General features: G+C 37.8%; 1 protein-coding gene across 2 annotated transcripts in view; it reads right to left on the bottom strand.

The window, feature by feature from the left end:
- Positions 1–26,397, bottom strand: part of C5 (complement C5) — a 114,342-nt gene that overhangs the window by 68,324 nt on the left and 19,621 nt on the right. For both annotated transcript variants that reach the window (XM_023727340.1, XM_004372110.1), the window contains exons 7-17: positions 24,808–24,898; positions 23,009–23,123; positions 19,496–19,622; positions 15,147–15,262; positions 13,259–13,444; positions 11,361–11,564; positions 9,323–9,532; positions 9,051–9,200; positions 6,594–6,723; positions 5,488–5,550; positions 1,729–1,926 (exon numbers count right to left, since the gene is read on the bottom strand). In XM_023727340.1, coding sequence (XP_023583108.1) covers positions 1,729–1,926; positions 5,488–5,550; positions 6,594–6,723; positions 9,051–9,200; positions 9,323–9,532; positions 11,361–11,564; positions 13,259–13,444; positions 15,147–15,262; positions 19,496–19,622; positions 23,009–23,123; positions 24,808–24,898 — 1,590 coding nt within the window. The remainder of the gene's footprint in view (positions 1–1,728; positions 1,927–5,487; positions 5,551–6,593; positions 6,724–9,050; positions 9,201–9,322; positions 9,533–11,360; positions 11,565–13,258; positions 13,445–15,146; positions 15,263–19,495; positions 19,623–23,008; positions 23,124–24,807; positions 24,899–26,397) is intronic.

Below are 26,397 nucleotides of genomic sequence, written 5' to 3'. Positions count from 1 at the left end.
AGACATATTACAAAGTGATGTGATGTTCGTTAGATAATGAACAATAATCTCAATATCGTTAGTCATCAAGGAAATGCAAATTAAAACCACAGTGAGATACCACTACATGCCCAGTAGAATGGCTAAAATTAAAAAGACTGATAATACCAAGTGTTGATGTGCTTGTGGAGAAACTGGAACTTTCATACATTGCTGCTGGGAATGCAAAATGGTTTAACCACTTTGGAAAATAGTTTGGTAGTTTCTTATAAAGTTAAACATAAGTTACCCAAAGACTCAATAATCTTAATCCTAGGTATTTACTCAAGAGAAGTAAAAACATATCTTCACACAAAGACTTGTACTTGAATGTTCATAGCAGCTTTATTCATTATATCCCCAACCTGGAAACATCCCAAATGTCCATCAACTGGTGAATGCATAAAAAAATTGTCATATATCCTTCCTATAAAATACTACTCAGCAATAAAAAGAAATGAATTACTAGTACATGTAATAATGTAGATGAATCTCAAAAACATTATACTAAGTGAAAGAAGCCAGAGACAGAAGTCTACATCTTATATGATTCCATTTATATGACATTCTAGAGAAGGCAAAACTATAGTGGCAGAAAATAGATTAGTGACTCTCAGGGCCAGAGGTAGGGACTGCAAAGGGCATGAAGTAACGCTTTGGGAGTGATGGAAGTATTTTACATCATGACTGCGGTGGTGGTTATACAACTGTATATTTTTGTCAAAACTCACTGAATTCTATACTTAATATTGGCAATTTTATTATATATAAATTATACTTCAGAAAATCTAATTTAAAAAAACAGCCTCTTCTAGTATGATACAAGAATATTTCCATAGTATAATATTTCAATAACATGCAGCTGAAACCAAACCAGATGATTATACTTGAAACTTTAGACAGTGAAAAATACATGAATTAGGTTTCTCATTAAAGTGCTGCTTACAATAAGCAAAAACTTGATAATAACCTAAATATCTGATAGCATGGTTTTGGTAAATGGCCATAAAAATCATGTTTTTAGAAACATATTCACTGATACAGACAATGTTTAAGTATACTGTTAAGCAAAACAATCAGATTATAAAAAAGGAGCTGTCATTCTGCTTCTGTTTTGTGGGTGTATATATATATATATATATATATGTATGGGGGGTATACGTGTGTGTGTGTGTGAAAGGAAAGTCTAAAAGTTTTTAATTAATGAGAGTTCTGTAGATTCTGAAAATATACATTGTGGTTGAAACAGAAATAAGATTTCATTTGTTTATATAAAAACACTTAACCTTATAAATTTTCTGCTATATTTAGTTAGTGTAGGTATAAACAGAATTTTCGGTAATTGTAATTTCACAGAACCATAAAAGTTTAGAACTCAAAGGCATATTTGAGATCATCTGGTCCAAGCTTCTTGCTTTAAAAATGAGGAGACTGAGAATCAGAGATGATAAATCATCGTTCAATTTTATAGAATGAGTTGGCTGTAAAGCTTGTACTGGGTCTTGACTCTGGACTAGGACACTCTGCTCTGTACTCTACGTCTTCGAATTCCCAAAAATGATAACAGATTTTTTTTCTTACACGCATTTGCAAGTTATTTTTTCTACTTTCACTTTTAAATAGAGCATGAAAGCTCCCTTTCTTAGCAGCATAAAATTCCACAAAATTCCCTGTATTAGGCAGAATTTTGATAGAAAATGTCAAACTTACGTAGCCTTCCCAATTGGATATCTTTATGAGAGTTGTCATCACGGAACTTTTTTGCAATGCTACAACATTCATTGAAAGCTGCAACACATCTTGAACCTCGGGTAATCCGTGCAGTTCGCTGCTCACAACTTTCATCATCATTACGGGAGGCTCCATCATAACAACATTTCTTCACTATTGCATGTTTGTATTTAGCAGCTGAAATGGTAATAACACAAGCGTACCTGATCATGCACAGAGTCATAACATCTCAGGATTAGAAAGGATCTCAAAGGATACCTGGTTTCTTCTGACCCACGACCCCTTCCCATAATAGCTATGACTAGTTGATGGCTCAGCCGCTGCTTGGAACTATTCTAGGAGTGGGGAGAATGCTATCTATTAGGAAATCCACTCCATTTTACACTAAATGGTTAAAGGGCTTCCTGCAACTAAGCTAAATACTAACTTTTCAAACTGGCACGTTGATTCAGCAGTCTTCTTTAAGTAGAATACATTACATATATGAGAGCCTTTAACTATTTGAAGATCGTTATCATCACTACGGAGCTATGGTGGCACAGTGGTTAAGCGTTCAGCTACTAACCAAAAGGTCAGCTGTTTGAATCTACCAGCCTCTCCCTGGAAACCCTATGGGGCAGTTCTACTTTGTCCTATAGGGTTACTATGAGTCAGAATCAACTCGATGGCAGCAGGTATTTCCTTCTTGAAGCTAAATAGCCTATTTTTTAAAAAAATATTTCTTATATGACATGGTTTGTGGGTTCTTCACTACTGGCATCCTTCATTGTATGTGCTCAAGTTAACATATTTCTTTTCATATCATTATCTTAGAGTGAAGGTTAGAATTAGTACAACTCATATACAAATGGGAGGAATTATTACATTACTCTGAATATGATTATTAGTTGGACTCAAATCCTTGATTCCTAGTTCAGTGTTCTTTCTATTTTAAGTTAACATGGCCAATTTTCATATTAGTATTTAACTAATTATTAAAAAACAATCAAGACTTGTTTAATTATTAAACTAGACTTGTTCCCTGAAGAATAATCCAAAATGCTATTAACTGTTAATACATGAAATAGAAGAAATAGATTTCTAGGTATATTCCAAGTTAATCAAATCATGGATTTTGTCATTAAATTTTTATGACAAATAAAAGTTAATCTTCTTGATTTTAGAGACAGAAATAATAAAGACCTGTTTTCCTCAGACATCCCTGGATGGTGCAAACAGTTTTTGCTCAGCTACTAATTGAATGGTTTGAACCCACCCAGTGGCGCCATGGAAGAAAGGCATGGCGAGCTGCTTCCATAAAGATTACAGCCAAGAAAACTCTATGGAACCATGGTTTCAGGGGACATCTAGGTCAATTAGAATAACAAAGTTTATTAAGAAAATGTTCTGCATCCCACTTTAGTGAATGGCATCTGGGGTCTTACAAGCTTGTGAGCGGCCATCTAAGATGCATCAATTGGTCCCAACCCACCTTGAGTAAAGGAGAATGAAGAACACCAAAAACACTAGGAAAATATTAGCCCAAGGGACAAAAGGGCCACATAAACCACAGACTCTATCAGCCTGAGACCAGAAGAACCAGATGGTGCCCGGCTACCACCAATGACTGCCTGACAGGGAACACAACAGAGAGTCCCTGACAGAGCAGGAGAAAAGTGTGGAGCAGAACTGAAACTCACATAAAAAGACCAGACTTGCCCCTGGACACCCTTTTAGCTCATACTGAAGTCACTCCCGAGGGTCACCATTCATCCAAAGATTAGACAGCCCCATAAAACAAAACAAGACTAATGGGGCACAACAGCCCAGGGACAAGGACTAGAAGGCAGGAGGGGACAGGAAAGCTGGTAATAGGGAACCCAAGGTCGAGAAGGGAGAGTGTTGACATGTCGTGGGGTTGTAAACTAATGTCAGAAAACAGTATGTGTACTATTTAATGAGAAACTATTTGTTCTATAAACCTTCATCTAAAGTACAATAAGAAAAAAAATTTAAGAAAGAAAACAAAAAAAGATCAGACTTAATGGTCTGACTGAGACTGGAGGAACCCTCGAAGCCATGGCGCCTGTATGCTCTATTAACCCAGAACTAAAACCATTCCTGAAGCCTACTCTTCAGACAAAGATTAGACTGGACTATACAATATAAAATAATACTCGTGAAGAGTGTGTTTCTTCATTCAAGCAGGTACACGAGACCAAATGGGTGCCTCCTGTCAGGAGGCAGGATGAGAAGGCAGGAAGGGACAGCAGCTGGTTGGATGGACACGGGAAACCTGTGGTAGAAAGGAGAGTGTCCTGTCATATTATAGGGATTGCAACCAATGTCACATAACAATATGTGTATAAATTTCTGTATGAGAAATTAACTTGAGCTATAAACTTTCACCTAAACCACAATAAAAAAAGAAAGAAAGAAAGCCCTATGGAGCTCAGTTCTACTCTGTAACACCTGGGGCCACCATGAGTCAAAATTGACTTGACTGCAATGTGTTTTGGTATTTTCCTCAGATTAAGGCTAGGCAAATGAGCTATTGCGAAGAATGGGAATTCCAGAACACTTAACTATGCTCATGCAGAACCTGTACATAGACCAAGAGGCAGTCATTTGAACAAAACAAGGGGATACTGCGTGGTTTAAAATCAAGAAATGTGTGTGTCAGGGTTGTATCCTTTGACCATACTTATTCAATCTGTATGCTGAGCAAATAATCCAAGAAGCTGGACTATATGAAGAAGAACGCAGCATCAGGACTGGAGGAAGACTAGTTAACAACCTGTGATATACAGTTGTTACAACCTTGCTTGCTGAAAGTGAAGAGGACTTGAAGCACTTACAGATGAAGATCAAAGACTATAGCCTTCAGTATGGATTACACGTTAACATAAAGAAAACTAAAATCCTCACAACTGGACCAATAAGCAACATCATGATCAATGGAGAAAATATTGAAGGTGTCAAGGATTTCATTTTAATTGGATCCACAATCAACACCCATGGAAGCAGCAGTCAAGAAATCAAATGACATATTGCATTGGGCAAATCCACTGTAAAAGACCTCTTTATAGTGTTAAAAAGCAAAGATGTCACCTTGAGGACTAAGGTGCGCCTGACCCAAGCCATGGTATTTTCAGTCGCCTCACATGCATGCAAAAGCTGGACAATGAATAAGGAAGACTGAAGAAGAACTGATGCCTTTGAATTATGGTTTTGGCAAAGAAAATTGAATATACCATGGACTGCGAGAAGAACAAACAAATCTGTCTTGGAAGAAGTACAGCCAGAATGCTCCTTAGAAGCAAAGATGGCGAGACGTCGTCTCACATACTTTGGACAGGTTATCAGGAGGGACCAGTCCCTGGAGAAGGACATTATGCTTGGTAGAGGGTCAGCGAAAAAGAGGAAGACCCTCAACGCAAGATGGATTGACACAGTAGCTGCAAAAATGAACTCAAACATAGCAATGATTGTGAGGATAGCGAAGGACTGGGCAGTGTTTCTGTTGTATACAGGGTCGCTATGAGTCGTAACCAACTCGATGGCACCTAACAACAACAAATGAGCTATTCGATTCATTTGGATAAATCTTTCTGAGGGAAGTGAGCTAGGCATCTGTACATATCTTCTTTTCACCCACTATATTTGAATTCAGGGAAATTACACAATGTTCAATTTTCCTCAGCTCCTGAATGATATGACCATAACCTTTTTTCCAATCACATGAAACTTTTAGAGTACCTGCTTCCTCTATCAGCTGTTTCAGCATTCTTTTTGGCCTGAGAATGTCTTTACAAGGTTCATCTGTTTAAACAAAAAAAAAAAAGAAAGAAAAAAAAAAGTAAAAACAAAGAAGAAGAAAAAGGAAAAAAGGGGAGAAAATCTAAAAACAAACAAACAAAACCATTTCCACACAATTATTTAAGTATTTAAAGTATTCCAAGTCATTCGTTCAGCAAATACTGAGATCCTGTTTTGGATTAGGCCTGGTGCACCACACATCTGACTATGACTTGTTTTATCTGAGTGGAGCTCACGGTCTCGTGTCATCTAGTTTGACTCTTTTGATCTGAGTTAGGGTTTGAACCCTACAACTTCTCTGATCCATTGATTATAGAGAGTAAAGCACTTAGAGTGAGCAAAGCTTTTGTTGTGTATGCTGTTTTTATTTTTTGCTCTTTGTGATATATTATTACAAATATAAACATGAATGCCATAGTACCAAATGTACTTATGAACAGCTTTAAAACCATAGAAAGAAGATAATTAAGATGTAGTCCCTGCCCTCAAAGAGCTCACAGTGCAGTGGATGAGACAAGACATATAAGTAATGAAGTGTAAGAATGTGCAGTGATACACTGTTGTGATTTTACTTGTTAAAGGATATAGTCACTATGGTATTGTCTCTATAAAGGAGGGAACGACTAATCCTCTATGGAGATGAAGCCCCATAGAGGAGATGATTCTCACTAGCTTCTCCAGATTAATAAAGGGGAAAAACAGTCCTGATGGGGAAAGGCCCATTGTGCCACCCAAGAACTATGCTTGGTTCTGTATGGCTTAAACTTAAGGTGAGGTGAGCAAGGTAAGAGATAAAGCTGGAGAGAGTGGGTAGAAGATCATGGAAGACTCTGAGCACTACACTAAAGAATTTATACTTTATGTTGAAGGCCAGTGAAACATTTTATCCAGGGGAGTGACAGAGTCATGTGATTCTAAGATCAGTATAGAAAATGTTTTGGAGGAGGGACAAAAATGAGGTCTTGGAGGCAGATTATCAATGTAAATTTTAGTAATTAATTTGAAAAATAAAATAAAAAATGTTTGGTTAAACCTGAATGTTTTACCATTTCCTTGGGAGTCATCTGCATTTGCGTTGGTGAGGAAGGTGAGTCCTGCCAGATGGAATACATCAGCATTGTTGCGACCACCACCTGCTCCACAGCCCAGGTCACTCTTCTCTAAAGCCTGAAATACCTGTCCAGAAAGGAAAAATGTTGAGCCTATTCAAATGTATAAGTCATTCCTCCAAAGCATACTACTTGTTACACGGTTATAACAAACCTGTGGAATACACAGGCCACTCTATCAAATTACCAAAAACCAAATTTCCCAGTCTTGCCAACTATATTTCTTTAGTTTTGTCCTTTTGCATATTCATAAATAGATACCTATTCAAAATTAAATAAAAAACTAAATCTTAAGCAAATAGCTTTGATGAGGGGATTCTTAGAAACTGACCCATGTTATTTTGTACAGAGAATGCATACTGCAATCAATATAATGTCCAAAAAATAATGAATAAATGGGTGAATGCATGAATGGTGATTTAATAAACAAAGCAATTTTTAAATTGCTAAAAATAGAACAACCTCTTGTGATCTTTTGGGGGAGGGGTCTAGATCCTAACTGGGTGAGAACTTGGGGCTATTCCAGTTTTGATCTTGACCCCTGAATGTTCTTTCTTCTCTGAATGTTTTTAACTTCACAATTTCACATTTTTCCTTTCTTGTTCAAATAACTTAAAGCCTAGAAAATAGTAGCTCAGAGTAGTGGAGATTAATGGGAACTTATGGGAGCTGAACCACTTCCAAGTTCTTTTGCCCTACAGATATGAATGAGAATAAAAAATAAATAAACAAACCCAGAGGTTACCTATCCAGCCTCCTCTTGTACTGCTACAATAAAACAAACAAAAAATAATTCCCAGCATTCCCAAATTGCTATCATTGCCTTATGCTTTTTTTGTTTTTATTTTGATATATGTCATTGACCTCTTCTATTGTGGTGAAATACATATGACATAAAATTTGCCATTTTAACCATTTTTAAGTGTGCAATTCAGTAACATTAATTACATTTATAATGTTGTATAAGCATCACCACTATTTATTTCCAAAACTTTTTCATCATCCCAAACAGAAACTTAGCACCTTTAAGGATAATAATCAATGTAAATCCAATTCCCAAAATGTGAAGATAAATCAAACACCCACTTCCCAACTTCTCAATCATCTTTAACATAGTACTCTCTCTTTCTGTCCCTAGCCACGTGGAGCTAGATCAGAGCTCACAAGTTAAAAGGACATGTTCTTCGGACTGTCAAACAAGTAAATGCCAACTGCAAAACTTGGGGGTCCACATGATACCCTTGCTTCTGGCCTGCTGGCCACTAATTCTGGGTTTTCCCACTGCCCCTTCAGATGCCAGCTGTAAGCTTGGGGGTCTCCCCTTGCTCCCTCACTTTCACCTGCTAGCTCCCACTATTCCTTTGGGTTCGATAATTCACTAGAATGACTCACACAACTCACAGAGAGTACTATATTTATGATTACAGATTTATTATAGCAGAAGGATACAAACCACTATCATCAAAAGGAAGAGATGTATGGGTGAGATCTTGGAGGGTTGCCAACTTGGAGCTTGCATATCCCCAAAAGGATGCATCACCCTCTCCTTGCTAACCAGGAAGGTCTTGGATCCTCCGAGTTCTGAACCTATACTGGTCTCAATCATGATTGAGACCTCATTGCATGCATATGCATAATAGGTCAAATCATGCCTCCTGAGGTTAGGTGACACCAGGTGTTGTTTAGATTAACAAAGGCATCTCAATTATTCAAGAAATTCCAAGGGTTTAGAGTTATCCCTCAGGAAACAGGGTAAGACCACATTACTTTAGGTAAAATTAAATTCTCTACACCATAGTACCCCTTAAGCAATAATTCTCTAGCTTCTGGTGATCACTGATTTATTTTGGTCTCTATGCATTTGCCTGTTCTAGATATTTCATGTAAGTGTGATCATACAGTAGTTGTCCTTTGGTGTCTGACTAATTTCACTCAGCACAATGTTTTCAAGGTTTTCCATGTGCTTATCCGTACTTGGAAAAACAAAAAAGGACTGACCTGTGCTTTGGGAACTAACATGAGGATGACTTACCTTTCTAAGAACCAATGTTTTGAGTAGATTATAGAAAAGTAGACCTAGTTTTCCTTTGCAGCCCCTGGGTGCTGCAAATGATTAACACACTCAACTACTAACTGAAAGGTTGGTGGCTTGAGTCCACCCAGAGGCATCTTGGAAGAAAGGCCTACTTCTGAAAAATCAGCCACTGAAAACTCTGTGGAGCACAGTCCTATTCTGACATACATGGAGTTGCCATGAGTCGGAATCGACTAGGTAGCAAGTGGAAAACATTTTTCTTTAATTCTTCCTTCACAACCTACCCTGGTGGCCACAGTTTATAAATCACTGCACTGAGCCATGCCATGCACCTTAACCACAGCAAGGCACTACTTAACTTTTTCCATGGGCTTTTTGGTTGTTCTTTGGACTCCATATATAGCACTGTCCACTGCTGTTAAAGCCACCCACGAATCTGACTCAGTTGCCATATTAAGAGATACAGCTTGGCCTGGAGAATATACATCAGTATCTGGAGATAGATGAACCTAAAAGGTCATTTGAAAAAGAAAAGAAAAGGTCATCTGTATGAGACAAAACTTTTTACAGACATTTACAGCCTCCTTCATTCAGGAGAAAATCAGATTGTGATTTATACTTTGTGACTTACTTGAAGCTGATTGCCACACTTTTCTTCAATATTTAACCAGACTGAATCCGACACCAATTCTGCTGTCTCCTCTCCTGTGACAATGTAATAGACCAGGAGACGAGCTGAAGGAACCATGTTCTGCGTCACTGGAATGTTTATACTTTGATAAGATGAATCTACAAGTTTCTCCCTTGTACCAAAGTGTACAATTTTTCCCTTGGACAAAATCTAAAAATAAACAGTGGCAGCAACATTAACTACAAAAACAAAACCTGTGCTTCATAACGGAGTTTGGAGCTGGGGCAGAAACTATGTTAAAGAAAAATAAAGTTTACACTTATGGGCCTAATATGTGACAGAAACTTTTACAATTATTTAACTCCTTTAATTCTCACAATAAACCAGTGATATAGGAATATTACTATCATTCTGCAGTTGAAGAAACAGGCTCAGGAACTAACTAAAAGTCATACTGGTTTTAGTTCAAATCGCGTAACTAGGAAATTAGAAAGCTAAAATCTGAATGCAGATCTATATAAAGTTGTCACACTGTCCTTGAAACCTCTTCCCTTTCATTGATTTAAAAAAATAGATAAGTACATCTTATCTGGGAATTAAGTCTTAAACCGAATGTTTAAGGTTAAAAAGGATAAATCTCAGTAAGCTAAAATGTCCTCAAAGATTCTTTAAATTGTCCTTAGAGAACTGGACTATATACATGGTTTTGGTACATAGCCCAAGATGGTTCTCCTAATTCTTCATCAGTAAATGTTTTTCTATGGTCTTCATTTATTTTTTTCAACTTGTTCCTCAAAAATGTTGAAAAAGCCATCACCACCTGTTTGGCCTGGTCATTGGAATAATTCATTCCTTTTCTTTGAGAATTGTCAGGAAGCCTTTAACAATTTCTGCACATTCTTTTCTAGGTTTCACCAGCAGGCTTAACTGATCTACCGCTTGTTTAATATAAATGATGCAATAGAGATATTGCTGACTGTAGTATTGGAACAGGTATGATATGATTCAACTCTTGGGTCCCCTCTTTTACACTAATGAAATGCACACATTTGAACTAGGCCTAGGCGTGTAATCTTTGACCATTAAATAGAGAAGAGGTAATAGATTGATGTGAGACTTGGCCAAAAGAATTTAATCAGGCTCTCTCTGTGGAGTAATGAGGCTGTATTTAGTGAAAGGGAATATCATCAGACCAGGAGTCAGAGGTCCTCAGTTCAAATCAAAATCTTCCTCTTTTGAGCTGAGCGACCATGGCAAGTCTTTCAACCTCTCTGTCCCTCAAATTCCTCATCTGTGAAATGGTTATGAAAATCATACTCTATCTCAAAGTTTTTGAAAAACTGATTATCAAATAAGATGATTATTATGGTTTGAGTTATGTCCCCCAAAATACGTATTGAAATCCTAACTCCTGTATCTGTGGATGTGTTCCTGTTTGCAAATAGGGTTTTATTTTTATTATGTCATTGAGGTCATACCAGCTTAGGCTGGATCTAAATCTAATCACTTCTGACTTATATAAAGACCAGAATAGACACAGACACACACACAGGGAAGACAAATGCCATGAGAGGATCATCTACAAGCCAAGGAATGCCAAGGAACCAAGGAAAGCTCAGGGCTACTGACAAGGAATTAGTATGGCCTAGACCTTGATTTGTACTTTTAGCCTTCAGAACTTGAGAAGATAAATTTCTGTTCTTTAAAGCCACTCACTTGTGGTTATTTTTGTTATAGCAGCTCTGTGTAACCAAGACAATGATGTTCTTGAAAGTGCTTTGTAAGCATAAATGAAAGGGATAATTCTTTTTTTAAAATTGTACTTTAGATGAAGCTTTACAGAACAAACTAGCTTCTCATTAAACAGTTAGTACATATATTGTTTAATGACATTGGTTAACATCCCCATGACATGTCAGTACTCTCCCTTCTAGACCCTGGGTTCTGAAAGGGATAATTCTAATGCTTCTCTAGAAGCAAAGGAAAATGTTTCAGGTAGGGTAATAGATATATATGAATCTATCATTATTGTACTTACCAAATAATTATAATGAGTTATTTTGTCAATATATGGACTTTTGGGGGTAACAATAACATTCAGATATTCTCCTACTAACAAAGCTTTATAGTTTTCAGTCCAGTCAATATAAAGGTAACTTTGGCTGAGAGATGAGTATGTAATTGCTTGGTACTGTTTGATGGCTTGATTTTCTTCTGGAAGAACTGGGTCATCGGTTTTGACCTAAAAAGAGAAAAAAAAAAAAAAAAAACGGACTGTGATGTAATGCTTTCAACAAAACACATCCTTTAAATTCCTTTCTTTGTTTTATAGATTGCTAAATTTCACAACACCTAATTTTAAAGAAAAGAAAATAATGATTTCAATGTTTGTACAGCTATAGTATCAAGTAACTTTACACAGACTATAGACAATAATGACAGGATTGTGGGCTATGGTGGGAAAGTCTGGTGAAATGAAGAGAGATAGATGTTCCTGGAATAAATCTTGGCACTCTTCCAGAAATGTCATGCACAAGTTGGTAATTTCTATTCCTATAGGGCAGGATGACAGTAATTGGGGGTAGGAGAGGGAAAGCAGTGGGGAGGTAGCACTAACTCTTGAGAACTGGGGGAAAGGAGCTGTGAATAAACATCATCACTGAGACTATCTGCCCCGGTTTCATCGTGAAGTCATGGCACAGAGGAGCTTTTACAAACATGGGTAGGGCAGAAATGATACCATGGCAGCAATAGCAGCCCTCAGATAGCAGAGGGGTTTCTAGCTCACACTCTTAAGTCAGATATGCATTGGTTTGCATCCAGTGCTGCCACTTATTAATCTAAATACTTGCTTAATCACAAAGAGAGGTTAGAAGCCTCTGCCACAAAATGGAAAAGATTATTTTCTCTAACTCATAGAGGTAATTATATGAGTATTAAATGTGTTCTACGTAAAGTTCTTAGCACAATGCCTGACATTTATTAAGTGTTCAATAGATGGTAGAATATATGTATGCTGTCATTAACTTAAGGAGCCCTGGTAGCAGTGGTTAAGCACTAGGCTGCTAACCAAAAGATTGGTGGTTCAAATCCCCAGTCACTCTGCGGGAGAAAGATGTGGCAGTCTGCTTCTGTAAAGACTATAGCCTCAGAAACCCTATGAGGAACCCTATGGGGCAGTTCTACTCTGTCCTATAGGGTTGCTATGAGTTGGAATTGACTTGATGGCAACACATTTTGTTTTGTTTTGGTCATTAACTTCCTTATATTTTATCTGGGGTTGGGAGCTTAGACATTATTTGCTGGGAGAGAAGTGTACTCTAAGGTACAGTGGTTCATTCAGTTAGAAAAAAGGAAGGCCTCCACATTTGAACCATTTGTCCCTGAAAAAAGACAAATAGTGTGTGGGGGTGGGGCGGGGGAAGAGGATACTCCTACCACTGATTTCCACTGCTACTACCTACTCTGAAGCTTCTAGATTCTAATATAGTCTTACATACGCATACATGCACTTTGCTGTCAAGTCAATTTCGACTCATAGCGAACCTATAGGACAGAGTAGAACTACCCCATAGGGTTTCCGAGGCTGAAATCTTTACGGAAGCAAACTGCCACATCTTTCTCCTGTGGAGCGGCTGGTGGGTTGGAACCTTTTGGATAGCAGCTGAGCACTTTAACCACTATGCCACCAGGGCTCCTTAATATAGTCTTATGTGGTATGAAAGACTTAATTCACAAATAAAAAATCAATAGATTTATCTTCCTCAAGGATTGTTCAGTGGATTAGCAGGTTGCCTACAGTAATAATTTTTTTGGACGCAAAATTGCAGAACTGTTCACTGGACTCATGTATAAAATCTGTTCTGCACACTAGCCAAAACACATAGTCAAAAGTACACACTGTCCTAGAAAATATAACAGGAGAATTCAGCTCACCTCAAACTCCAGCGCAGTCACACCAGATGGGAGATTAACCACAAACGAAGCTACTCCATCATTGACATGTGTTATACTTTTCTTTGACTCCAGGTCAGAAGTCTCTTCGTTGACATCAACTGTTTTTGCACTCAGGGTTACTGGGACCCCTCCTACCAACTGGTCAAGTGAATCCTTAACCTGCACCTGTTGGTCAGAACAGTCCAAATCCATTTCAACAGCTCATCACTTCTCTTAAAGCATAAAAAATTCGGACATAATTTCCCTTCCCCACCCAAGTATAAATTATTCATATTTAATTCCGTAAAGAGAGGCATGTTCTCAGTTTTAGAAAAGTTTAGTTTTAGTTAGTTAAATCATTCTTGAGTGGATTCCCCTGTACATCAAGCCGACTCAGAACATAAATATCATTCTATTAAGCCCGTCCGGGAGTAGATGTGATAAGGAATTCTACTATCTATCTTCTGTATTTTTTCAGTTGGTTTAGGAAGGGATAAAGGAGAAAATGAGGCAATAACTTATGGGAATGAGTCTCCAGAATACAAGAAACAATAAATGGAACTCTTTTTTTTTCCCCTTAACCTCTACCTCTCACTACCATGCATATGGTCAAACATAATTTCCACAAAGATATAGTTTATATTATTTTATTTTTTTGTATGGTATGTAAAATATACTAAAATATTTAAATATAAATATTATATTACATAGACTAATATATATGTAATAGATACATATACACATATGTATATATGTACATATATGTGTAATATTATATTTTAGATGCTATATATTTCTTATTTATTTATATGAAGTTACAAGCATGTCCAAAGCTTGCTTTTGACTTGGCAAATATTTTACTCTTAAAAGCCAATGACCCACAGTAAGTAAAAAAGAACAAATTTTAATTATACTAAAGCTGATTTTTAAAAGCAACACATTTTCAAAGAATTAAAAAAAAATTCTGTTCTAGCTTTCTATATTAAAGACAGGTAGCAAAAATTTCCATTTAATAATATAATTGAAAATCAAACGACTGTTTCAACTCCATATTATCAGCATTTTAGAAAGGAAAAGTGGAGGAAGGAGAGAAAAATTAAAAAGGAAGAAAGAAGCAGAAAAGAGAAGAGAGAGTGAGGGACAGAAAGAGTCTAAATAAAGAGGACAGAGAGCAATACAGAGAGACAAAAGACTAGACAGAGTTATGCACAAAGAGAATACAGAGCCAAGTGAAAAACAGAAATGCATACTCAAAGACACACAGGAAGAAAAAAAATGGTGGGAGAAAAGGGTCTATTTTCAAGGAGTAATATTTCCATCTAAGGATTTTTAAGAACTTGCCACCAAAACCAAAAAGCAAACCCATTGTGGTCAGGTTGATTCCGACTCATAATGACACTATAGGACAAAGTAGAACTGCCCCATACGTCATGGAAGCAGACTGCCACATCTTTCTCCCGCAGAGAGGCTGGTGGGTTCAAACCACCGACCTTTCAGTTAGCAGCAGAGCACTTAACCGCTGCACCACCAGAGCTCCTAAACTTGCTACTAAATAATTTTAAATGCTAGCATTTTTCAAACTATAGACTTTTGGGGTTTTATTTACATATAATTAATGCAATGTTTACTTAGTGCCTAACCCTAGGCTGTATTTCTAAATAATGGCACTTGCCCTGAGGGTTGGAATCACTCCCAAGACTAAAGCTGACCTGCATTTTTCCTACCCCTGATTGATCCTGTCCACAGGAGGAGGTTCTACAGAGTGAGCTCCCTCACTGATTTCCCTCCCCAGCACCCTCCTTGTTTGCCACTCCCATGGTTTCCATTAACAAAAATAGATAATCATATTCAGCAGCGTTTTTTTTTTTCTCTTTTCCCTCTCATCTACCTTGATGGAATATGGAATCCCAGGCTTCAAGAAAAGAGGAGTAGCAACCAAATTCAGTTTGTAGGGAGAGAGAATATATTTGATGCCAGGTATTTCTGCCTCTTCAGAAAATCCACCTAGGGAAATAACAAGCACCATGTTGACATATTTTAGGAGTACAATGATCTATATGGGTTTCTGTCTGTCTCCACACACTTATTCATTCATTCACTCACCCCATTCCTTCATTTTTTCACTCATTCGTTTACCAATAGTAAGCAGACATGGTTCTTGGTTCTCAGAGGAGCCATGCAAAGAAGAGTTCAGCTTCAGGAGGTTCCCAAGCCTTATGTACAAGGCTTATATGTAGAGATGTCCCTTGAGGAAATGGAGCTACAGGACTGAACTGAGGAGGAATTTGAGGAAGGGACACCACTTTTGTCAGTTGCCTGGGTTTCAGTTGTATATGTACAAAGGATTGAGGAGAGAGGAAAAGGGGAGGCCAGAGACTGAGCCCTATAGGGAGTTCACTGTTAAAGTACAGGGATAGTGACAGAAACAGGGAAAACAGAAAAAGAAAGTTTGAGGTCAGGAGAACGATTAGGGTCCACTGGCAACACCACAATAGTATTACCCACCAGCTAAAAATTAAACTCAAACTATTAAGAATAACATTCAAAGCTCTAGTATCCTCAAACTCCTTCCCAATATTACATCTCTAGTAACTCCCTATACATATTTTATACTTCAGCCTAACTGGATAAGCTGCTATTCTCACAGATCAAGCCCCACTTTCCAGCCTTGATGTATTTCCTTTATGGAAGCAGCCCCCGTTCACCCTGTCTATCATCCCTGCCTCAAAACCCTATTTATCCTTCAAGACAATCTCAAACTTCCCCTTCTTTATGACACCTTCCTGGGTTGCTCAGCAATTATCTGGGAGCTCTCCTTCTTCTGAAGATTGATAGCATTAACCTCTTTTCTTAGAGCACTATGGACTTCTTTCCTATAAAAGCTCTTTGTTTACTTGTCTTATACCTGATGTCAGTTTGTAAGCTACTTGAGTGCTGGGACTACACATCATTCACATTTGTAAGTCTGCATGCTTGGCAATATTTTTTGCATATCATGTAATTATTGCTTAAACTGAATTTATTTGAAAGAAATTAAGGAAAAAATAAAAGACTGATACATTAAAATAATGTCAAAAGCAATAGCAAGGGCATGGAGGATAAAGTAACCATCATTCTCCAACATTTATTGAGCATCTGGTATAAACAAGGGGCTCAATAACTGAATAATTACCTGAATTCTCCATTCTGCTTCCATAGAAGCACAAAATTAAAAAGTGGAAGGGACCATCTGGTCTTTCATTTTATAATTAAAAACAAAACAAAACCAGAGTTCAGTGTGGGTAAATTACTTGCTGAAGGTTATTTTGGGGTTCAGTATAAAACTGAAAATACAAAGAACCTCAGTAATCAAGGCATACCAGAAGCAAGATGATTTGGCTCAGCTAGGAGTAACAATTAGTAACTATTAAAAACCAGTGGAGTGGAGTTGAGTGCTGTGGTGAAATGAGTTCCTTTATGTAGGCTTTTGCTTTGGTTCTTTGGAAAAACTGCTTGAAAGATTTTTCCTCTAAACCCTGAGGAGTTACCTTTGCCCTAGTTTTCTACTCCAGAGGGTTTGTTACATTTGTCCAGGTTGATGGACATTTCCTGGGTAAGCTATAAACAATTTGATGGTTTGATACTTTTTGTCTGGCCTGGGGCTGCAGCCTGCCCTTGTGATTAGTACATACCTTACAGGGATTGGTCAATATACTATGCAAATGAAGTGGCTATAGATTATGCAAATAAAGTGACTATCATCCACTGAGGGGATTGGTCAGTTTGTGGCCCTGCTGGGAGGGCCATGCTTTGAAATTGACAAGGAGTTTGCTTATATAAGCAGCCAACCCCAAAGAGGTTTAAGAAAGGAGAAAAAGCAAGAGAGTCAAGAAGCGAGAAGAGCCATCTAAGATGCATCAGTTGATCCCAACTCAGCTGGAGCAAAGGAAAATGAAGAATACCAAAGACACAAGGAAAATATTAGCCCAATAGACAAAAGGGCCACATAAACCAGAGACTCCATCACCCTGAGACCAGAAGAACTAGATGGTGCCTGGCTACCACCAATGACCACCCTGACAGGGAACACAACACAGAGCCCCTGACACAGCCAGAGAAAAGTGTGGTGCAGAACTCAAATTCACGTAAAAAGACCAGACTTAGTGGTCTGACTGAGACTAGAGGAACCCTTGAAGACATAGCCCCAGGTGCTTTGTTAACCTAGAAATAAAACCATTCTCAAAGCTAATCGTTCAGACGAAGATTAGACTGGACTATAAAACATAAAATAATACTGGTGAAGAGCGTACTTTTTAGTTCAAGCAGATACATGAGACTGAATGGGCAGCTTCTGTCAGGATGAGAAGGCAGAAAGGGACAGGAGCTGGTTGGATGGACATGGGAAACCCAGGGTGGAAAGGGGAACTGTGCTATCACATTATAGGGATTGCAACTAGGGTCATATAACAATATGTGTATAAATTTTTGTATGAGACATTAACTTGAGGTGTAAACTTTCACCTAAAGCACAATAAAAAAAAGAAGAAGAGAGAAGAAGGAGAGAGAGAGGAGGGAAGGAATTGCCTAAAAGAGCTGTAACACGGGTCAAGGGCTGTAACACTGAAGACAGTGAGAGGCCTGGAAGAGGCCCTGTGGCAGAGTTAGTGGCGATAGGCCAGTAAGGGGCCCTATGGCAGAGTTGGTGGTGATTGTAGAAATCTGCTACTAGGAATGCAGCTAAGCGAGCTGAACAAAGCTGCTACACTGGCTATGCGCTGGGTCAGTTAGCAGTAGAGAGGCCAATGGCAGAGAGGCCTGCATGGCTGAGAGGGGGCATGCACAGCCAAGAGTAGTCCTTTTCTGAGGGATCTGGGAGGACGCCTGTTCTGAGTGGGCCTGAGATGAGGCTTGTCCTGAGGGGGCTAAGAGAAGGCCTGCATGGCTGAGAGGGAGCATGCACAGCAGAGAGAAGGGCTTGCTTGCTTATATGGCCAAGAAGAGCTGTGAGAGCTGTCCTGCACTGAAGGAGGGAGGGATGTGCTCTCCACTTTAGGGGAGCCTTCTAGATTTTGCATACATGCTTCCTGATCCTGATCCCAAGTTGTATCCTGTTACTTCCTTAATAAACCACTTAATTGGAAGCACAGTTCATGAGTTCTGTGTGGCGATTGCAATGAATTATTGAACCCAGGAGAAAAGTAGAGAGTGTCGTGGGGAGGACAGCTGGTGTCAGAATTGGTAGAAAGGTTGGAGAGTGGAAGTATGTTTGACCTCTTCCTCATGGGAGCCAGCTTTATGCTGATCCTGGTTCTTATCCCTAAGGAATCTAGACAAGTTCTGATGCTCCTAGATTATAAGTACACTAGACAAGATGTTAAGAATGTTAAGAGTAGTAGGTGGTCCCTTGTAGTGAAGAAGTAAGGGAAAGGAGAAAGAGGAGGAGGTAGAGGAAAAGGAGAAGAATGAGAAGAGGTGCTAACAATTATATAACACTGTATGACAGATACTGTTTCAAGTGCTTTCACGTATATTTACTCTTTGATCCTTACTACAACCCTATGAGGTATATACTATTATTATACCCATTTTAGAAATGTACTATTATCTCCAATTTCAGAGAGAATCTCTGAATTCTATAGCTGAAAAAGGCTTAAAAAAACAAAAAAAATCAAACCTATTGCCATCAAGTCAATTCTGACTCATAATGACCCTATAGGACAGAGTAGAACGGCCTCATAGAGTTTCCAAGGAGTGCCTGGTGGATTCGAACTGCCAACCTTTTGGTTAGCAGCCATAACACTTAATCACTATGCCACCAGGGTTTCCAAAAAGGCTTTAGGAGGCATTTAATTCAACTACATCGTTATACAGATAAGGAGACTTAAACAATGATAATAATAATACTTTTCATTTGTATATTACTTTATCAAACATTTTCTACGTACATTATCTCATTTTAATTTTGATTCTCACTAGGTAAGAACATTGGGGTGTCATATGGTCAAGCCAGATAGCCTGCACAGCCACTTGGTATATCAACTGGGCAGCCATTACTCCTCTTTTTGCTGCTGAGGTAATAGGGACCTAATGGCTAGCCAACAACTAGAGAGTGGCATAGCTCTACTTGTATCCCAGTTTTTAATAACAGAAAAGTAAAATTTAACAATGAAACAACTGTAGAAATTATTTTTACCTTTATTATGCTACCTAAATATTTCCCAAGAGAAAGTTAAAAAACAAAAAAAGAAAGAAACTTACCGGAAGACTCTATGACTATTGCAGCAATATAAAGGTACTTGTCATTTAAATCTTCTAGACCATTATATGACAGTTCTTTAATTGCTGTTTCAGTGTTAAATGTGACTTGAGCAATTCCGTTTATCAACTTTTTAAAAGGGGAAAATTGAAGAGTTATTTCAGAGAAGAACTTACAAAGAAAAATTAACAAAATTTTCTTTTACTAGCCTCTAAGTTGAAGGCAAATTTTAGAGGAATAGTTTACCTTCATGAATAAGGTGGATAGCTGAGTACACAATTAAGACCAGAATGTTATTTTCTAATTCATTTTTATAGAATTGTAGAGATGGAAGAGTCTTGGACAATATATGGTTCAACATTTTCTTTTTTAATAAGGAAACAAAGGCTCTGTGGCTTATCCAATGTTTCCCAGTGAAATAGGGGCTGAGCTGAGACTAGAACTAAAACCCTTTAAACCTTCACTCTCTCTTCCTTTATTACTTCAAAAGGTATCTGACATAGGCTGCTACCAGAAGCAGTGTTTCTCACACTTGAGTAATGTGCAAATAGGCCCTGTCTGCAGGGGAAACAGGTATTCCTGGATTTGAGAAAACACATTTGTGGGTTCTAAGGGTCTTTCTGAGAAACTATGACTTAAGAAACTAAAAGATTATGCCATTAAAAAATCTTTAAATTATGAATTATTACCTCAAAAGAGTTTTGTCTTTATAATAGATTAGCTACTTATTTAGATTATCATTAAGATTAAAATGTAGAAGTTAAACTACTTATGGAACTTAAAATATTTATGGAAATCATGAGCCCCTAAGAATATTTCCACAATGCCAATCTGAAAAACGCTGTCAAAGACAATAGAGATTTCCACACGAATATACTCTCATTGTGTAGTACCAATTATTCTTGTCAAGTTGGAGGATATAGTAATGGTTCAAGATTTAGAGTCAATATTCGTTCCTTATTTAGTTTCTAAAGCTTGTCTGCCTCCATTTGAAAGGCAAGGTTATATCCTTTCAGGATCCTGAAAGAAACTTATTCTTAAAACAGGGAAATGAAATGATACTTCTGACTTTAAGAGATTCTGGCCGGCAGTGTGAAGGACAACACATCCACCAGCAGTGTTGTGATGACACGAGCACAGACCATACAACCAAACCAGCTGCCGCTGAGTTGAGTCTGACTCATGGTGTGTAAGAGAACTGTACTCCGTAGGGTTTTCAGAAGTAGATTGCCACACCTTTCTTCCAAGGCACCTGTGGGTGGACTTGAGCCTCTGACCTTTCAGTGAGCAGCTGAACATGTTAATTGTTTATACCACTTAGGCACTCCAGTGTGAAGGATACAGAAGGAAAAGAATGCATACATCTTTCCTTACAATAAACAAGATAATTACTTCAATTCTCCAATCCCCTTTTATATAATCATAAACCTAAAGAGCTGGAAAGGACCCTAGAGATCATCTATGTAGTCTAGCACACTCGCATTTTACTGTGAACAAATGTGAGTTCAGTGAGGTTAAATGATTTGTCTGAGGTCTGAAAGTTTTATAAGCAGGTTTCTGTCTCCAAGGAATTAAAAATCTAGTTAGGGGTTCAAGATAAAATACCTGAAAAATTTAATCATATAATATAGACCAGAGGTAAATTACCTTTGGTGATGACTGAGACGGCTCCGGGCTGACTATATGTATGAGTCCCAGGTTTTTTTCCTACTAACTGATAAAGACATCTTCCAATCCCTAAGTCATCACCCATCTTTCTAGGTCTCTCAGCTTGGTTTTATAATGTTTAGTTTGTACTTCACTGGTTACAAATTTAAAAACTAATTTAAAAACGTACAGTGGGGGATGGAGCTAAATCATATAATATTAGCAAATACAGTAAAATAGATTTTGCCTTATTTTTCTTCTAATAATGATCGACTTGAGTGCTTTAAACTTCAGTATCTAGCAAGGAATCTTGCATTAAAAAAAGACATTTGATTATATCTTGAATAAATAAAACTGTCTTTTGAAAAAGCGAAGGTTAAATAATTTATGATGCAAACTACATGAATATGCACCAGAGAGCAAAATGACATGAACCATGTCATCTGTGGCATAATGTAAATAACAATAAACAAGGAAAAAGGGAACCAGGCACTAACTGCAGTCCCAGCAATCACTAGCCCATAACCATGGACAGATAACTTCCCCATGTGTCATCCATTCATTCACAAATATTTATAGAGCACCTACTATTTTCCAAAAATCATGCTGGCTCTGGGCAGGTAATGGGAGTAATTCAGACCCACAAAGAGTTTAGTGTAAAGAATGATAGATAAGCAAATAAACCATCACAATAAAGCAGTGTTTCTCAATCTCAGCATTATTGACATTTTGGACTGGATAATTGTTTGTTGTGGAGGACTGTTTTGTGCATTGAGGGATTTTTAGCAGCATCCTGATCTCTACTCACAAGATGCCAGTAGCACCTCCCTCCCCTAGTTGTGACAACCACAAATGTCTCTGGACTTTGCTAAATATTTTCTGGGAGGAGGAAATTGCCCCCTGATGGAGAATCACTGCAATAAAGTGTGGAAAATGCTCTAATAAAGAGGTTCAGGATCTATGGAGTACATAGCAGGAGCACCTAACCTAGCTTAAAGGAGTCAGGGGAGGCTTCCCAGAGAAAGAATGTCAACACTGAGGCTTAAAGAATGAGAAAGAATTAGCCAGGCAAAGAAGGGGTAGGAGAAGTCAAAGAAAAAGCAGTTCCCCAAGCAGAAGGAATGTTGTTCCAAAGACGTGGAGGCAAGACAGACTATAGTAAGTTTGAGAAACTGGAGTGACTAGTCAAGGGGAAGTGAAGGGGAGAGTGGCACAATACAGGCTGGCGAGGGAAGCTGATGCAAAAGATAGTGGACTTTATCCTAAGGACAATGGGAAGCCAGTGGAGAATTGTAAGATTCAACTTCCACACCCGTACAAAATGAGGAAAGGGACCAGTAAATTTCTATTATGGGTTGATTTGTGTCTTCCAAAAAGATATGTCCAAGTTCTAACCCCTTGTACTTGTGAATATGACATTATTTGGAAATAGAGTCTCTGAAGATGTTATTAGTTAACTTGAGGTCATAATGGAATAGAGTGAGCCCTAATCCAACATGACTAGTGTTCTTATAAGAAGAAGAAACTCAGACACAGAGATACACAGGAAAGAACGCCATGTGAAAATAGAGGCAGAGATTGGAGTTATGCTGTCACAAGTCAAGCAATGCCTGGAAACCAGACGCTGGAAGAAGCAAGGAAGGATCTTCCTTTAGGGCTTTTGGAGATAGCATGTCCCTGTCAATACCCTGAATTTGGACTTCTAACATTCAGAATGGCGAGAGAATACATTTCTGTTGTTTCAAATCACCCAGATCATGGTACTTTGTTAAGGAAGTCCTAGGAAACTAATACACTTTCCATCTCTTTAACATTCATGATAGGAACACACACCCTTAGGTATGAGTGAACATGTCTTAACGTCTTACCATTGTGCTTTGCATTGCTTTTGGCAGCATTTCCTTTTGATTATCTTTTAAGTCATCTCTTATTCCGAAAGTGATATAAACTTCAGCCTCAGTGACTATTTTATTATAAAAATACCTGTCAAGCAAGAATATCATAAAATTGTTTTGCTAACACAGCTCCAATAATACGATTCAGATAAAATGTAACAATTTGAAATTATATAAAGTGCTTGATACTCTTTAAAGTGTCTTCCATCTACTATTACATTTCAACCTCATAAGGCCATAATAATAAAGCTAGACGACAGATATTTATTAGTATATGCTAATGAAAAAATTGATCTTGGGGACAGCAAAAAGCTTAGGTCCAGGTGCCTTTCCTACAAGCCACATTACTGCTTTGCTGATTTTGATATCAATGGGGAGCTGCTGTCCTATTTTCTTTTATGTCTTTAAAGAAGTTTATACAATTTCACTGTTATATCAGATAAATTCTTTTTTTAAAATTCTTACTGCATACTTCCATTTTAGCTTATAATTAAAGCAAGAATAAAGGAAACTTTCTGTATAGCAAATAATACTATAATAAGAGTAAACTTCCCTCATTCATATTTGGCACAAGTAAAGGAAATGTCTCCATTAAAACTAGTCAGTTTCTATAATCCTCTGTCAATTGAGGCTTTTATGCTGGTCTAGACTAAGTGACGCTCTATTTTCAGAATAAATAATATGAAGAAAGGCAGTATAGAGTAGCATTTGAAGGCATGGACTCTGGAATCAGACTGGCTGTGTTACTTACTAGTTGTGTGATCTTGGGAAAATTCCTTAACATTTATGTATCTTAGTTTTTTTCATTTGTAATATGGGGATAATAGTACCTCTCTCATAGAGTTGTTGTAAAGAATAAATGAGCTAATATATGCCAAATGCTTAGAAAAGTACCCAACACATATAGCTATATAATTTGGTGTTGTTATGAATAACTAAGTTATATTGTCATTTTTAAATGACCAAAGCTGTTGTGGTAGATTGCTTCTAAAACTAACCCAATTCAACTCTCCCTGTATCTGCACCCTTTGCAGTTTCTTGCAAACAAAGGGTGTTGTGGAGGGGGAGGGAGTCTACTCTCTCTGGGCTGGACTTGTGATTTGTTTTGGCCAAAAGAATGTGGTGGAAGTGATGGTGTGCCAGTTCCAAGCTTAGTCATCAAGAGGACTTTCATGCTTCCACTTTCTCTCTCTTTTTGAGCCCTGCTGCTGCTACGGTCTAGCCTGCTGGATGATGAGAGATGCACATGGTGCAGTCATCCTTAGTCCCAGCTGACTGACTGCCAACTGCCAGGAATGTTAGTGAGACCATCCTAGACCAACCAGCTCCAGCTGACCTGCCAATAAGTACAGATGCATGAGTGAGCCCGGTTGCTGTCAGCCCGGCCCAAATCAGCAGAACTTCAAGGCTGACTTATAAATGGTGGTTTTAAGGTAGTTGGTTATGCAGCATTAGCTGATTGATACAACCATTTAAAAAAAAAAAAAAAAAGACAAGTGAAGGCTTTATAACTCAATCTCTGTATCCTAAGTTATGATGGTTCCTAAGCATGTACACTGAGCTTAAGTATTTAAGATTCTTTGCTGGTGAATAACCAACAGCTAAAATCAGAATCAGCAAATAAACTACAGGCATGATGTAACCTCAGTCAGTTGGTCCCGAAGTCAAGGGAGACATTGCTAACAAATCACAAATCTCACTTTGGGCAACTATCATCAGCCACAGTTGGCACTCAATTTAGCTACTTAATCTGAAAATAGTAACTTTCTTACCTGGCTTTTATAGTAATTTCAAAATTCTCAAAGTTCTTATAGCCAATGAAATTGCTTTCTGGTTCTATCGAGACAGAAAAATGTGGCAACACTGAAAATAAAAACAAAGAGGCAATACTACTATTAAGTTAGAGCAGCTTTTAGAGCACAGCAACCAACTATACTTTCTGGTATAGTTGGACAAACTGTTAACTTCAACATAATATCATCCTTATCATCATGATCATCAACAACAGCAATAATAATATCTCTGGGAAGATATTATTATTCCCATCACCAATCAGAAGCCAATAAAGCATCTGTGTACCAGTAGCACTTTGCTAATACTTTGATTACGGCATTTATTATAGGCAGTTGGTTATTTCCTCCACTTGAGTATGGGCTCCTTGAAAACACACAAACAACAACAAAAAATTACTCTTTATTTATCTTTGTATATCTCCCTCTCACCCTTCTCATTAAGTCTTAAACAGAGTATATGCTCAACAAATGTTTATTGAATTAAACTGAAAATAGAAAAGAAAAATTGTAGCTTACTTAGCATTTTCCTTTTTTGTCTAATAGATAAAATCTAACCAATGTCCAAAATATCAGCATAAAACTCTGACTTTAGTAAAGAAGAGAGAGCTTACAGTTACCTGTAAGAAAAAAACTTTTACACAAAGCTAAAAATTAGTTCAAAAAGGAAGTTGTGAATTTTTTTCTATCTCTTTGGTATCTTGAGAGCCCAAGGGAAATTAATCTAAGTAACACTGTCATCTCTTTACATTCAGTGTGCCAGGACTTCAAGATTATAATTCTATTAACCTGCACAACATTTAATAGAAAATTGGGTGACTGAATGAACCTGATATTGTAAACAAGCAAAGACTGACACTTCAGAGTGAGGAAATTGGCTTCAGATGTGCCTCATGTCACTTAGATTGTGAAGGCTAGAAGTAAAAGAGCAATGCAATTTACTAATCTGTTAATCAAAAATCAAGGCAGCTGTGTTCTCTCCAGGATTAAGGTATGCAGGGAAATATTTCATTCCATCATCAACCAAAGGAGCCCCGGTGGCACAATGGTTAAGTGCTCCATTGTTAACCGAAAGGTCAGCTGTTTCAACCCACCAGCTGCTCCATGGGAGAAAAGACCTGGCAATCTGCTCCCATAAAAATTTCAGCCTAGGAAACCCTATGGGGCTGTTCTACTCTGTCCTATAGGGTTGCTATGGGTGGGAATCGACTTATGGCACATAACAACATAACAACACATAACAATGACAACAACATCATCAAATACCGGCCTACCATGTGGCGGGCATTCTCCTATCAACAGCGATATGTTTATCAACAAGAGAGACATAGCCCCTGTCCTTGATGAGTTCACAGACAAGCAGGGAAGACAGGCATAAATAATCACACAAATAATCATCTAAGCTACAGTTGTGAAAACAGATATGAAGACATACAAGAGCTCCTACTCGGGAAAGGGAATTCAGGGAAAGCTTCCCTGAAGAAATAGTTTTTAACCCCTTGGTGACTCAAGTATTTTCTGCTTTAAATTTTTTGTTGATACCATGTGTTTTCATTAATGGAAGCATGCTGA

This window comes from Trichechus manatus, unplaced genomic scaffold (assembly GCF_000243295.1).
Source record: "Trichechus manatus latirostris isolate Lorelei unplaced genomic scaffold, TriManLat1.0 scaffold00016, whole genome shotgun sequence".
Lineage (NCBI taxonomy): Eukaryota > Metazoa > Chordata > Mammalia > Sirenia > Trichechidae > Trichechus > Trichechus manatus.
The sequence above is the reverse complement of the archived record's forward strand: the minus strand, read 5'-3'. Positions and strand labels throughout refer to the sequence as shown.